The sequence below is a fragment of the Octopus bimaculoides genome, chromosome 17 (assembly GCF_001194135.2).
Source record: "Octopus bimaculoides isolate UCB-OBI-ISO-001 chromosome 17, ASM119413v2, whole genome shotgun sequence".
NCBI lineage: Eukaryota > Metazoa > Mollusca > Cephalopoda > Octopoda > Octopodidae > Octopus > Octopus bimaculoides.
In genome coordinates this window covers 811,979-825,230 of record NC_068997.1, presented here as the reverse complement: position 1 = coordinate 825,230, position 13,252 = coordinate 811,979, and the positions used below count along the sequence as shown (strand labels likewise).

The 13,252-nt window shown below is 35.7% G+C and overlaps 1 protein-coding gene across 1 annotated transcript in view; it reads right to left on the bottom strand.

Annotated features, from left to right (window-relative positions):
• Window positions 1-4,059: 4,059 nt before the first annotated feature.
• The window catches only part of LOC128249705 (homeobox protein rough-like), a 157,948-nt gene continuing 148,755 nt past the window's right edge, over window positions 4,060-13,252 (bottom strand). The window contains exon 3 of the mRNA XM_052974109.1: window positions 4,060-7,808. Coding sequence (XP_052830069.1) covers window positions 7,670-7,808 — 139 coding nt within the window. The 3' untranslated portion in view covers window positions 4,060-7,669. The remainder of the gene's footprint in view (window positions 7,809-13,252) is intronic.

Here is a 13,252-nt window from a genome sequence, read left to right as displayed (position 1 = left end):
ACACACACACACACACACACACACACACACACACACACACACACACACACACACACACACATGTATATGCAAATATATGTAAGTATATGTCCGTATAAATGCATGTTTGAAGTCTGCTCGATAATGAGTATAACCATTGTTGTTAATGACATTTTAGCTAAGCTGATCATCAGCAGCTTTTACCATAACTACAATCCAATGCAGAATCATGACATTTTGTACAAACTTGAACTTTTCAGTTCACCAATAGAAAAGCAACATTGATCACAGGATCTGCCGATATATATTCTTTCAAGTTGCAAAGATTTATTAACTTCTTTTGATTCATATACCCTAGAATATCAAAGTAAACCACTCTAAAATAAACAAACTTCTTCACAAGTCGAGTATTGCAAAAAAATATTGTTATCTGTAGTTTTCTTTTCTTGCAACTTGTTTTTATTTTACATGATTGACGCGATTCCCTTCAAAATGTATGACCGCATTCAGTGCACCGTATTTTCCGGCATACTAATCGACATAGCATATAGTGTAAACATGTAGACGTTCAAACATTTACACTATCTTTCCAAATCTTGCTGAATTTCAAACGGAATTTTTGATCCTCCAAAGACGTTTTGGTGTATAAGTCGACTTAACTTTTTTGGCTGTAAATTTTGGTCTGGAAAATCCGGCTTGTATACCGGAAAATAAGGTATATCACCCATTTATGACTTATAGAAAACAATAAATATATTACTTTCCACATGAATATTGGTTTCAAATTTTGGCACAAGGCCAGTAATTTGAGGAGGCAGGGTCAATTGATTACATCGAATCCAGTGCTCAACTGATACTTATTTTATAGATCTCAAAAGGATGAAAGGTAAAGTTGATCTCGGCGGAATTTGAACTCAGAACGTAAAGACGGGCGAAATGCCGCTAAGCATTTTGCCCAGCATGCTAGCGATTTTGCCAGCTCACCGCTTTACTTTCTACATGAACATTACTCTTCAGAGCCAATTTAAGGCAGTCCGTCTAACTTCTGTTCCTATGGAGAACTTTTCCCAGAACATAATCCTCCTGAGAGCAGAAGCTTTGGAATACTTCCACCATTCATATGAACTACGTGGCTTGTCTATGTCAGTTTCCTCCTTTTTCTCCTTCTCCTCCCCACTTTCTCTTTCTCTCTTTCCTTTCGACCATCTAGTACTTTATAGAGGTGACAATAACTAGTATACAGCAACATCTACTGGTGTATACAAGAACGATGTTATAAAAAATGGTTATGAGATATAAAAGTGTACGTATACAAACTTGCACACATTCAGGCATATGCACACTTAGAAGGATATGAACAATCTTCCTTGACTGCGGCCATGCTGGAGCACTGCCTTGAAGACTTTTTAGTCGAATAAATCGACCCCAGGGCTTATTTTTTAAAAGCCTAGTACCTATTCTATTAGTCTTTTTTTGCCGAACCGTTAAGTTACGGAAACGTAACATAAACACCCCAACACCGGTTGTCAGGTGGTGATGGGAGGACAAACAGAGACACAAAGACACACACACATAGTGAATATATATGTGTGTGTGTGCTTCTCTTTGTTTCCCCAACACCGCTTAACAACCGGTGCTGGTATATTTAATCCCTATCGTTTCTCATGAAATCACAATGACGAAGATGAAGATGATGACGACGACGACGACGACGATGAGGATGAGGATGATGGCGATAATGTTAACAATAATGGCGATAAAGATGATGATGACAGTCTTTGCTAACAGATATTTTAGATAAACAGATACTTTAAAATCAGTCTTTAAAGTTTCTTGCGACAACTTTCCATGAATTCTGAAGTTAAACATTTGGAGACTTTTTGGAAAAATTACTTACTAGATAAACAAAACTAAAAAAAAAAGTCTATCCGTCTATCGTGGTTTATCTCGATTTCATTTTGTGAGAATCAAATTTCAACGGGCCACATGGGTCAATGAGCGCTATTCACGTGGCCAGTGAATTGTCATGGAATACAACATTTTGGTTTATGTTGATGAACAACCAATGATCAATATTGTTTCTTATCCTAAGCATGCCGGGCAAAATGCATAGCGGCACTTTGCTCGACTTTACGTTCTGAGTCCAAATTCCGCCGACGTCGACTTTGCCTGTCATCCTTTCGGGGTAGATAAAATGAGTACCTGTTACGCACTGGGGTCGATGTACTCGACTTACCCTGTCTTCCGAACTTGAAGCGTAGTAAAGATGGCAAACCTACATCGAGTTTTTAAGTTAAATGCATTGGAGTTTGTAAAAAAATACCTGTAATATGTTATAGAGGTTTATAAATATTTACCTAAAACTGAAATATTCCTTTATTTCTCTTTCTCAATAAAGGATCAAAGCTCAAAACTTTACAAAATTTCTATTCCGTACATCAGCTACATGTTTCTAATTACCATGTTTCATTCGTATTAATTGTTGCCAATCCACACCGGATCCTTCCGATTCTAGAGTTTACTTCATCCCTAAATACAAACGAAATACAGCACTGCTTTGTCGTTTACTCATTGGAAATTTATTTCCCTTTTCTATTCCAATTGACGTTCGGTAAGTAATGGTGTCTACTCAGAGTTAGTTAACCCCTGTAAATATGGTCGTTCAATCAGCAAGATCAGTGCGAAAAACTGAAACATCCGAAATTTCTTTTACGCTTTTTAAAATTTTGTTAGTTGTCAATCACGAGAAGTTTCTGGGGCCACATTTCTATCTAGAAATTGTACCATAGTGGTGGTTTCAGTTTCCCCTAGGAACTGCATCTATAACTGGTTTAGGGCCTCCACCACTGGTACTAAAAAAAAAGATGGTATCCAGAGGCAGCACAAATCCTTGCAATAGAATGGATTCCGTTAAAGATACCCATGGTGGCGATATTTCCTACAACGACTGGCTAAACTGAAAAATAGTGATTATAGTTTACCCTCATGTGAAACAGTTTCAATCGGAGATTGAAACCGCCTCGTAGTTCCGGTTGCAAGAGAGTTTATTTATTTACACCCATCCCTAGTTACTGTTATCTCAATTTGACGGAAAACCGTTTATTTTGAATGACATTATGGTTAATTTAAACTCACCCAATTTATGATCGGTACTCACCGTATGGTCTCCGGATGAATGGAAGGCAGAAAGTGATTCTTATAGCTATAAACAAAGAAGACAATGGAAAGTGACAAGGGAAATAAAACAGTGACGCCATATTTGTTGTTGTGGATGTTTAATGTTAAAATACAACAAAAGTTTTAGTCACTATTTAACCAATATCACTAAAATACATAACATTCAGCTTCATTTGGCAAACACACAAATACCTTGATGCATATCTTTGTAATGCGTATCCGTATGTAAGTGTATGTATGCGAATATGTATATACGTATTGTGTATGTATGTATGTATGTATGTATGTATGTACGTACGTATGTATGCATGTATATATGAAATTTATGTATACATACATGCATGGATATACAAGTGCATGCATAGATATGCATTTATATATGTAAGCATATAAATATGCATGTATGCATGCATGCATATATGGATGTGTGAATGCAAACATGTATTATGTATGTATGTATGTATGTATGTATGTATGTATATTTGAATGTGTGTATGTATGTACGTACGTACATGTGTATGTAGTATATATGTATGTATATGTTTACATTATGTACGTATTAATGCTGAATGTGCATGTATGTGTGAATGCATGTGTATAAGTGTATACGCATGTGTATGTGCACACATGTCCATGTTAATGCGTATGTGTGTGTATTTACATTCATATATTCATATATCTATGTATACATAGACATAAACATTACTCTCACATACATATACACAAACACACGCACAAATGCACAAATATGTGAGCACTTATCATTGTATATGTCTATATATATATATATATATATATATATATATATATATAAATGTACATATACATATAGCTACACATATACACACAAATAAAACGTAAAACGTATATGTAAATATATGCATTTACACATACATTTATATTCATACAAACACACACAACAAAATAACATGTGTACAGATTTGATATAGTATACTAATGTCAATAGAAATCAATACAGCACAATACAGTTCTGAGTTGTAGTAGTGGTGGTGGTAGCCTTCGTCCCTGGCTCTAGCATGACCAAACTGACTTATGAACAAAGGCTTTACGGCCGTAACCACCTCGACGTTTTGCTCTAGTCTACCTTGACCAATGAGTTCTAGTTGGTGAGATGCAGTGTAGGTCTTCAATCCAGCACCTTCACAACACTGATGTCGTCTCCTGCGCTCAATGATTGTCTCGCGCAGTTTCTGAACAACGGAGGTTTCTTCATAACTTTATATATATTTGTTGTGAGGTAGAAAGAGATTTATTATATTTAATCCTTACATATGAGTGTGCGTGTGTGTGTGTGTGTGTGTGCAAGCGTGTGTGTATGCACACACACACATATATGTATGCATCTACGAATCTGCGTGCATGTATGTAATATAGTGAATAGAATGAGTCAACGATCAACTGACGTCTAAAAGAAGTTGAAGACATAGCGGGGAGCAGGGTGTGTGGGAGTGGGTGAGAGAGACAGACAGACAGAAAAGAAGGAGGAGGGGCAGAGGGAGAGGAATAGAAAGCAGGGAATGAAAAGGAAAGCAGTCTCGATCCTCTGACGTCTGTTATTAGTTATTACAAAGATGGATGAATCGTTCGAGTTTTACTTCTTTTTTCATCCTGAATATGCAATATTATGCGAGATGAAATTACGTCGCAGAAGTATTATTATTATTATTGTTGCTGTTGCTGTTGTTGTTGTTGCTGTTGTTGTTGTTGTTGTTGTTGCTGTTGTTGCTGTTGTTGACGTTGCTGTTGTTTTTGTTTTGATTCCAGTAGTTTTATGTGAGTTTCTGCTGCACTATCAGCTGCACTTCCGTGTTCCTGAGATGTATGTGCAGCATTGTGTTTTGACCATTTAGAATTACGTGTGTGTACCACGTCAAATTGGCTTAGTTATGACATTTGTTTTAAGTGTTTCATCTGTTTGTTGTGTAGAGTATGTACAACACAATTTTGGGGATCTTATTTTTTTATTAAAAATCTCCGTACATTCTCAAGTGTTTACGCATTTATAATTTTCCTCGCTTCTTCAGTTTTTATTGTCCACAACTCATACTTTTATTTACAGTGCTTGTATGTATTGGATATAATAGTGATGTACAGCAGATATTTAACACTTCGATGTAGTGTTCATTGGCTGAATGCTCCCTTCTAATTGTTTTCCCCCTTTTTCGAATTTTCCACGCTCGTAGTTAACCTTTTCGGAGTTAATCCTTTGAGAAGACACTGTTTCCGAATCACTACATATTTCCATATCGAGCTCGCACTAAACTCATGTTACGAAATTCCTTATTCATTCTGACGAACCGGTCGTGCTTTTCATGCTGTTTGATTTATTAATGGATATGGTTTAGTTATTTATTGTCTCGAGAGTTCATTTGTTCTTTATATTCGTTCGTATTGTGTATTATTCAAGCAATATTTTGTGTGTAATAATCATATGTCAGTTGCACTTACTGGGATCGATTTATTAATATTAATGTTATTATTATCATTTCATATATGCACAACAGATTAGACTGTTGGAAAAAAGATTCCTAATATCGGAGCAAGTAATCTTAGATGCCAAGTACCTTCCTAAGTATCCTAGCTGTCCCTAATAATACTGTTTTCTGGAACTACACAGTACTAAATTAGGTTTTATGCCTATTTCCTCTATCCGTCTATTCAAGTCTTTAGGGATTATTATTATTATTATTATTATTATTATTATTATTATTATTATTATTATTGGTTTAGGAAATGCATCAAGATTTTCCTATCTGCTAAAATAATCAAGGTACATCTTGGTAAACAGTGACAAAAATGTTAAGTGTTAAAAAACATTGTTTGAGAAGTTCCTACCAACATTTACAGCTCTTAGCATCATCACTTTCTGGAATATTCTAATGCCTGTCCCAATATACGATGTACTTAGAGAAAATATTGTGTATCCGTCCGATTACAACAATTCCAGATGGAATAATAGACACATCATCCAAACACCATACTTTAAATTCAGCAGATTAGACAGTGTCATTTCTCAGCTTCTCAACTCTTTCCGACCCAACATTGCTGTCCTTTGGTATTGCTATGTCCATAGTTAGTTCACTGTTCTCATTTTTCCAAAGAAAACGATGTTCATTATATTATGGGTTGCATGACGGTCTCTCTTTAGGTTAAGCTTGCCTTGTGTTATCACATCATCATTTTTAAAGACATGTGAAACTTCATATGAATACCAGAGAGCTTTTTCTCAGAAATGAAATTGGATGGTCAAGCAAATATATGCTAAGTTTGGTATGTTATTGTGTCTTCAAGTATATTTTGTCGGATTTACTATGGAACACCCTGATAAAATACAGTGTATTGTCCCAGAAAATGCTGCACAGAGGCGACACTTTCCATACATATTGCAGGAATTGTAGTTATTCCTCACATGACAATTGCCTGTTCCTCAATCAGGAATGTTGATGCTTCTAATGTCGTATTCGAACAAGATTTGTTAAACTAAACCAGTCTGTTAGTTTGTTTATGTGAGAGATTCATTTAGTGGAGGTATTGACCATGTATAGCAGGCATGGACAATCTTTTTCGAGAAGCGGGCCGCATGAAGTATGACTCTTCATCAAGCAGGTTGCACTACTAAAAAAAAAAATTAAAATTATTTCGTTAGACTACCATCTGGGTCACGTGGGTAGGAGGTTGCCCAAGATTTGTGTAAAGAAACACCTTTATGGTTATTGTTGTTTAATCACAGGCCAGCTCTGACCCTGCAGACCCAGACCTATGATCAAAGGCAACCCCGCTGCACCTGTTGTGCCTTATTGATTTCCAGAACCACATAATCTTATTGATTTCCAGGACCACATGACTGCTCTTCAACTTTTAAGACGGTTAGGTATGATTTGAGAGAGATTTATCTACTGTTACTAGCAAGTCAAATCTGACTTATGTGACGTCAGTAGTTCCGCCTTTACTGCTGTTTCAGGTTTAGCTGTTTGAAATGTAATCCAATTTCTTATGAGAACTTTGTTGCTGCAGAGATAATCAATTTATCAGTATGCGTACAACAAGAATCAACAAGGACAAGTAGCAAGGTACTGAACAACATTAATAATTGCATTATTATTATTATTATTATTACTATTATTATTATTATTATTGTTGTTGTTGTTGTTGTTGTTGTTGTTGTTGTTGTTGTTGTTGTTGTTGTTGTTGTTGTTGCTGTTGTTGTTATTATTATTATTATTATTATTATTATTATTATTATTATTATTATTATTATTATAGTAGTAATTTTTGTTAATCTGATCTGGTAGCAAATTAAGTCAAAGTTTCAGATCCCTTCATTTCTGTTTGACGTTCCGCTTCTAATTTCGTTGTACCAAGTTTCGAAACTTCATCATTCCATTAAACCATCTATTCCGCTTCACTGACGTGGAAATATTTCTTCTTATCGTCTTGTAATGACACGACATTGTCTTTCACTTTTCGTCACTCTTCGTCGTCGACTAACATCCTAAACAAGTCGAAACGGTGGAGGGAATGTGGGTGCTGGTTCAATTGCTGCTGATGGTTTGTAATAACATCCACCACAAAATGTTGGATAACTTGACGTAAGAGAATAAGGATTTCCTGCTCCACCATAGCTGAGAGCTCTGAAAAACAAAAAAATAATAATATTTATACTAATAAATAGATAATACGTGTATGTATACATACATACACACACATACATACATACATACATACATACATACATACATACATACATACAAATAGATAGTTTCACATATATACACACAATCAAACACAATTATGCATACATAAATCCCTTTCTCCAAACACATGCAATATATACACAAACGTTCGTGAAATTTAAAGTAAATGGCTCTTTGTCTGTTTCGACGAAGAGTATTGCAGTTTTTCGATCAATGGAACTACCAACACGTTGAATTCTAATGTAAATTCTTGAATGTTTCACAGACAAGCTTAAAATAATCCTCAGACCCAATCTGATACTGTTTGACAAGAGAATTTCTTGTCTACTGGGCCATGAATGCGTCAGTACACATATATACAAGCATATTTATAGAAAAAGGACACACATTACACAGACATACGCGCAAACACACATATTCTTAAGCACTGCCTCCACACATTTACACACACATGCATGTGCGCACGCACGCACGCACGCACACACACACACACACACACACACACACACACACACACACACACACACACACACACATTCTTGCATTGAAACGTAAATAATCTTATTTGATAAAAAATAGTTCTGAATATTTGTCTGAAATGAAACAAATCTTTTAGAAAATCTTTCTATGAACCGTTCTGTTTGTGTGTGTGTGTGTATATATATATATATACGTAATTGTTTTGTACTATGGATGTGCTGAAAAATATGGGGTTGAGACTCCTGATGGGCCAGTTTCGCAGTGTGTTGACTGGTTACTAGAGGAAACACTAGATTTCTTTCCCCGCCCGAAAGCATAGATTTTTCGCATGCTATATATAGCTAAGTAACAAATATATAATGGATAGCTTCAGTTAAATATTTTTTTCTTTTGATGGCTTGTCATTGATTGAACAATGTACATTTTATGAACAACTCAGCATAAATCACAAGAACTGAAATATATTTACATATTTAAAAGCCTTAGTTGTGATAAGCAATTATAAAGATGTAAACTCAGTCTTTCTATGCAGCAGAAAGGGAAAATTCCAGACTGATCTGATTCGCAGATTGTTGATCATTCCTCAGAGAAGACGTATCTGATTTCTTTCCCCAACGGAAAACATGCAATACTCAGAAAAGCTGTCTATTTCCGCGGTGGGTAGATTAATTAAAATACTTGTGCTTTTGACTGTTTGTTTTATTAGTTATTAAAGATATATGTATTTGAATTCGGACTGCAGAGAGACAAAACAAATACAACAAAGCGCTCTAGTGTCTCATTGCCTGTTCGCTTTAAACACACACATACGCACACACACAGATACATTCATACATACATACAAATATATATAAATATACATGAAATATATATGTAATGTATGAATAAATAATGCTGGGATATAACTTAATATTTAGACATTAGCGACAAGCTTTGGTACTCAACCGGTTCTCTACCAAGAATGCCTTTTATTTAGATATACAACCTAAACTTTAGAAAGGTCTGTCAACTCAATAAATGTATTTTATCAACTCCACAACAAACTTGTTTTCCTAGTTTCTTCTCACAAATGAAAAATTATATATAATTGAATAATTACATGGTAACTGAGACGTTGTACATTTTACATAGCATTCCTAGGGTTCGCGGACGTCAGGCTGAAATCGCTGTTCTAAATTTCTAACAAAACGTATCCACTATAAACCGACGGTGCTGGAAAAAGGTTGTGGTGATGACGCTTTGTAGTTATTTGCAATAGTTTCAGTATATTTGTAGTGAAGGTAATGTCGATAACGGTCATAAAATTGGTCGTTCTTTTGCTTGAAGTGGAGTTGTTTATAAACTGCGGTGCAGTAAAACCTGGAATCCTGATAAACTGGTGAATGCCCGCGTCATCAATTGTTGAATCATAAAAGGATTCATTGATGAGTTTGATAGGCTCAGTTTTGCTTTGAAGAGCGAATAATCTAAAGCTTCGAGTCTTGGCTCTTCATTTGATGGTGGGGGAAATGAAAGAGAGTGATGGTATCATTTTGTTTGCAAGCCATGAATAATGGTTTCAAATTTTGGCACAGGGCCAGCAAGTTCGGGGGAGCGGGTAAGTCGATTCAAGGCAAAATCGCCCTCTGCGGAATTTGAACTCAGAACGTAAAGACGGAATAAACGCCGCCAAGCATATTGTCCGGCGTGCTGATTCTGACAGTTCGCCGCCTTGTACCAGCCATGATTATTATAGATTATTGTGACGACTTTGACGATGGTCGTTTTTCAATTTTATTTTTATTGGAGTATTGGGAAGATGTCTTTGTAGTGTTGTGCCAGTTTACCACTCTTTGAGCGTACGTATAATCAATGACATCCTAGTCGTCACCCATTCCAACATTTATGGAGACATAGTGTACCTTGAATGATATTATTCAGTTTGTCTTCCTTTCGCCTCGACACGACCTGATTTCAGGAAGATTTTGACTGCTACTTATATCAAGCAGCCTCGTAGAAATTTCTTCGTCACTTCAATAATAGTGATGGTAGTGATAATGGTGAGTGTTGGCATATCTGCAGCGGTGATAAGTGACGTAGTCGTGATATGAATAAGTAGTAGTGCGGATTTCATTTCGGAAAATGTGTTGCATAGTGAAGCGTTTTTGTTGTTTCTGTTTTATCGTATTAAATCGTCGTAATGATATACAGCTTGACAAGAGTGTAACTGAAAAGGAGAGGGAGAGAGAGGTTGGTTTTAAATAAAGTTCATTATTATTTGCATCAGTGAGTTTATCTAAACAACTTCCCTAATATAAGTGATTGAAAATTATTTCCGGTTTAATGATGCACACTTTTAACGTTTTATTAATTAAATGTCTTTCAAATAAGAAATTGTAATTGATCACTGACAATAGCCACATTAGTTTTAGAACGATTGTAGATGCCTGACATAAGACGGCGGTGGGGTGCAAATAAATTCTTTGGAAATTAAGTGAGTTTTAGAAAACTCATTTAAATAACTTTAAACTTAGAAGTTCAAGTCACGGTGTTAGCTTTCATAACACTAAAGATTAAGTTGTACACTAAAGATAAACTTCCGGAAGAACCATTTCCGCGACATTGCTTTGATTTCCAAATGTAAGCATTTCAGTTCAACTAAGATAACTGTAATATTATTGAGAAAGGTATGGATTTCTCAGAAATTCGTTTCACTTCGTCTATAAATCTGGATTTTTTTTCAATGTTAGCCAGGCGAAAAAATTATTGCTGACGTCATTTCCTGGCTTACTGAGGTTGATGATATTGATATAACGGTTGATGTTCAACTCTAAAGAGTACTTTTCATTGTAGAATAGTAAATCTTCTCTTTTAACTTGACACATTTAGCTACCGGTTTCTGTCAAACGTTTAGTTACAGCTTCGATTGTTGACAAAAAATGTTCTATTTAAAATTCTTTTACTCATAGAGCATACCTTATTTTTAATAGCATTCTTTCCGTGTCCACCCCGCATTTTTCGAGTATTGTGTATCTAGGATTATATTATTTAACTTCACGACAGGGTATAATTTGAAGAAGATTTGACTGTCATTTCTAGCAGATCAAATAACCACTGAATTATGGGGAATACATTCGTGTTTTAGTCTCGATTCCTAGTGAGAAGTGTTTCACTGATATCTTTATTAATACTTGAAGACAACAAGCTCCTTTTCATCATTTCTATAAATGTAGGACCGTCTTTCAACAAGAAAACATTTCAAAAGAAAATATGAACATTACAAATTTTAATTGCTCCAATTAATATCGCTGAAGACGACCGCAAATTTTAAATGCAAACAAGCAATCTTATGTGCAGTTGTATTGCTTGGAAAAACATCTACCAAATCTCTACTGTCTTGAGAAGAGAAAAAAAAAAGAAACGCAATGGAAAATGTGCTGAGCAACATGTCTGAAATATGGTCATGGATGGAGTGGTTTTGTTCATAGGTCAGCTCGATCAGAGATTATATAGAGCTATACAACAACAAACCCAATTTTGCGGTTGAGAGGAATACACATCTTCTCGCCGAGAAAAATAAATAAACGTAACAACGAATGTTTATTACATAATTCCTGAGAAAACAATTGACGCCAAAGCAGTTAGGGAAACCAAGTCAAGGAAATAAACTCACTGTGTGAGAGATCTTAATTACTTTCAGATTTATTATTGTTATTTTTGCTTCTGTTGTGGTTGTAGTTGTGGTGATTGTTGTTTTTATTGCTAAGATGTCTGGGATATTACCAACTGTAGGACTGGATCTTTTCATAACATCTAAACTTGTGTGCAGACAATTAAACTAGACTGTCTTTCCGCTCGACCATAAATTTCTTTTTCTGCCTATTTAAGACCAAACACGTCAAGCAACAATGAAGACAATGATTTAAACAAGTAGTCGGTCGCTAAAAAGTGCTGAAAAGTATGTCTTCACACACACACCCACACACACACACACACACAAATCACACACACACACACATACACACAAGACACACACACACAAAACACACACACACACACACATACACACAAAACACACACACACACAACACGCACAAAAAACACAAACACACACAAAACACGCACATACATAACACAAACACACATACACAAAACACACACACAAAAACACACACATACACACAGAGCGCACACACACATAGCACACGCATGCGCTCACACATACACATACACACACACAAAACACACACACAAAACACAAACACACAAAACACACACACACAAAACACGCACACACACAAACGCATACACGCACAGCGCGCGCCCACACGCACATTCATTTTAGAAGTTTTAGAAACTAGAAACAAATTAATAAATAAAAATTACATTCTCTTAATTAACTATTAACTTGGCTGGTCTAAACTGAGTAGAGACAGGGAAAAGGTTTTTCACAAGATGGCTCGCGAATCTCGATGTGGAAACTCAATCGTCTAAAAATTACAGCCAAATCGTTATCAAATAATACGCCTCTGTCTTAAAAAAAGAAGTATCGACGAACCTAGTTTTTGTTACAGTGTCTAAAATATGATAGGTCGTTCTAGCAGTAATGCCATCCTTCAGCTTCCTGTACATTTAATGCTTGCTTAGAGCTAATCAACAACAAAAGTGAAGAACGATATAAATATAAATAAAAACTTGAGACACAAACGTATATACTTTTTTTACTCTTTTACTTGTTTCAGTCATTTGACTGCTGCCATGCTGGAGCACCGCCTTTAGTCGAGCAAATCGACCCCGGGACTTATTCTTTGTAAGCCTAGTACTTATTCTATCAGTCTCTTTTGCCGTACCGCTAAGTGGCGGGGACGTAAACACACTAGCATCGTTTGTCAAGCAATGCTAGACACACACACACACACACA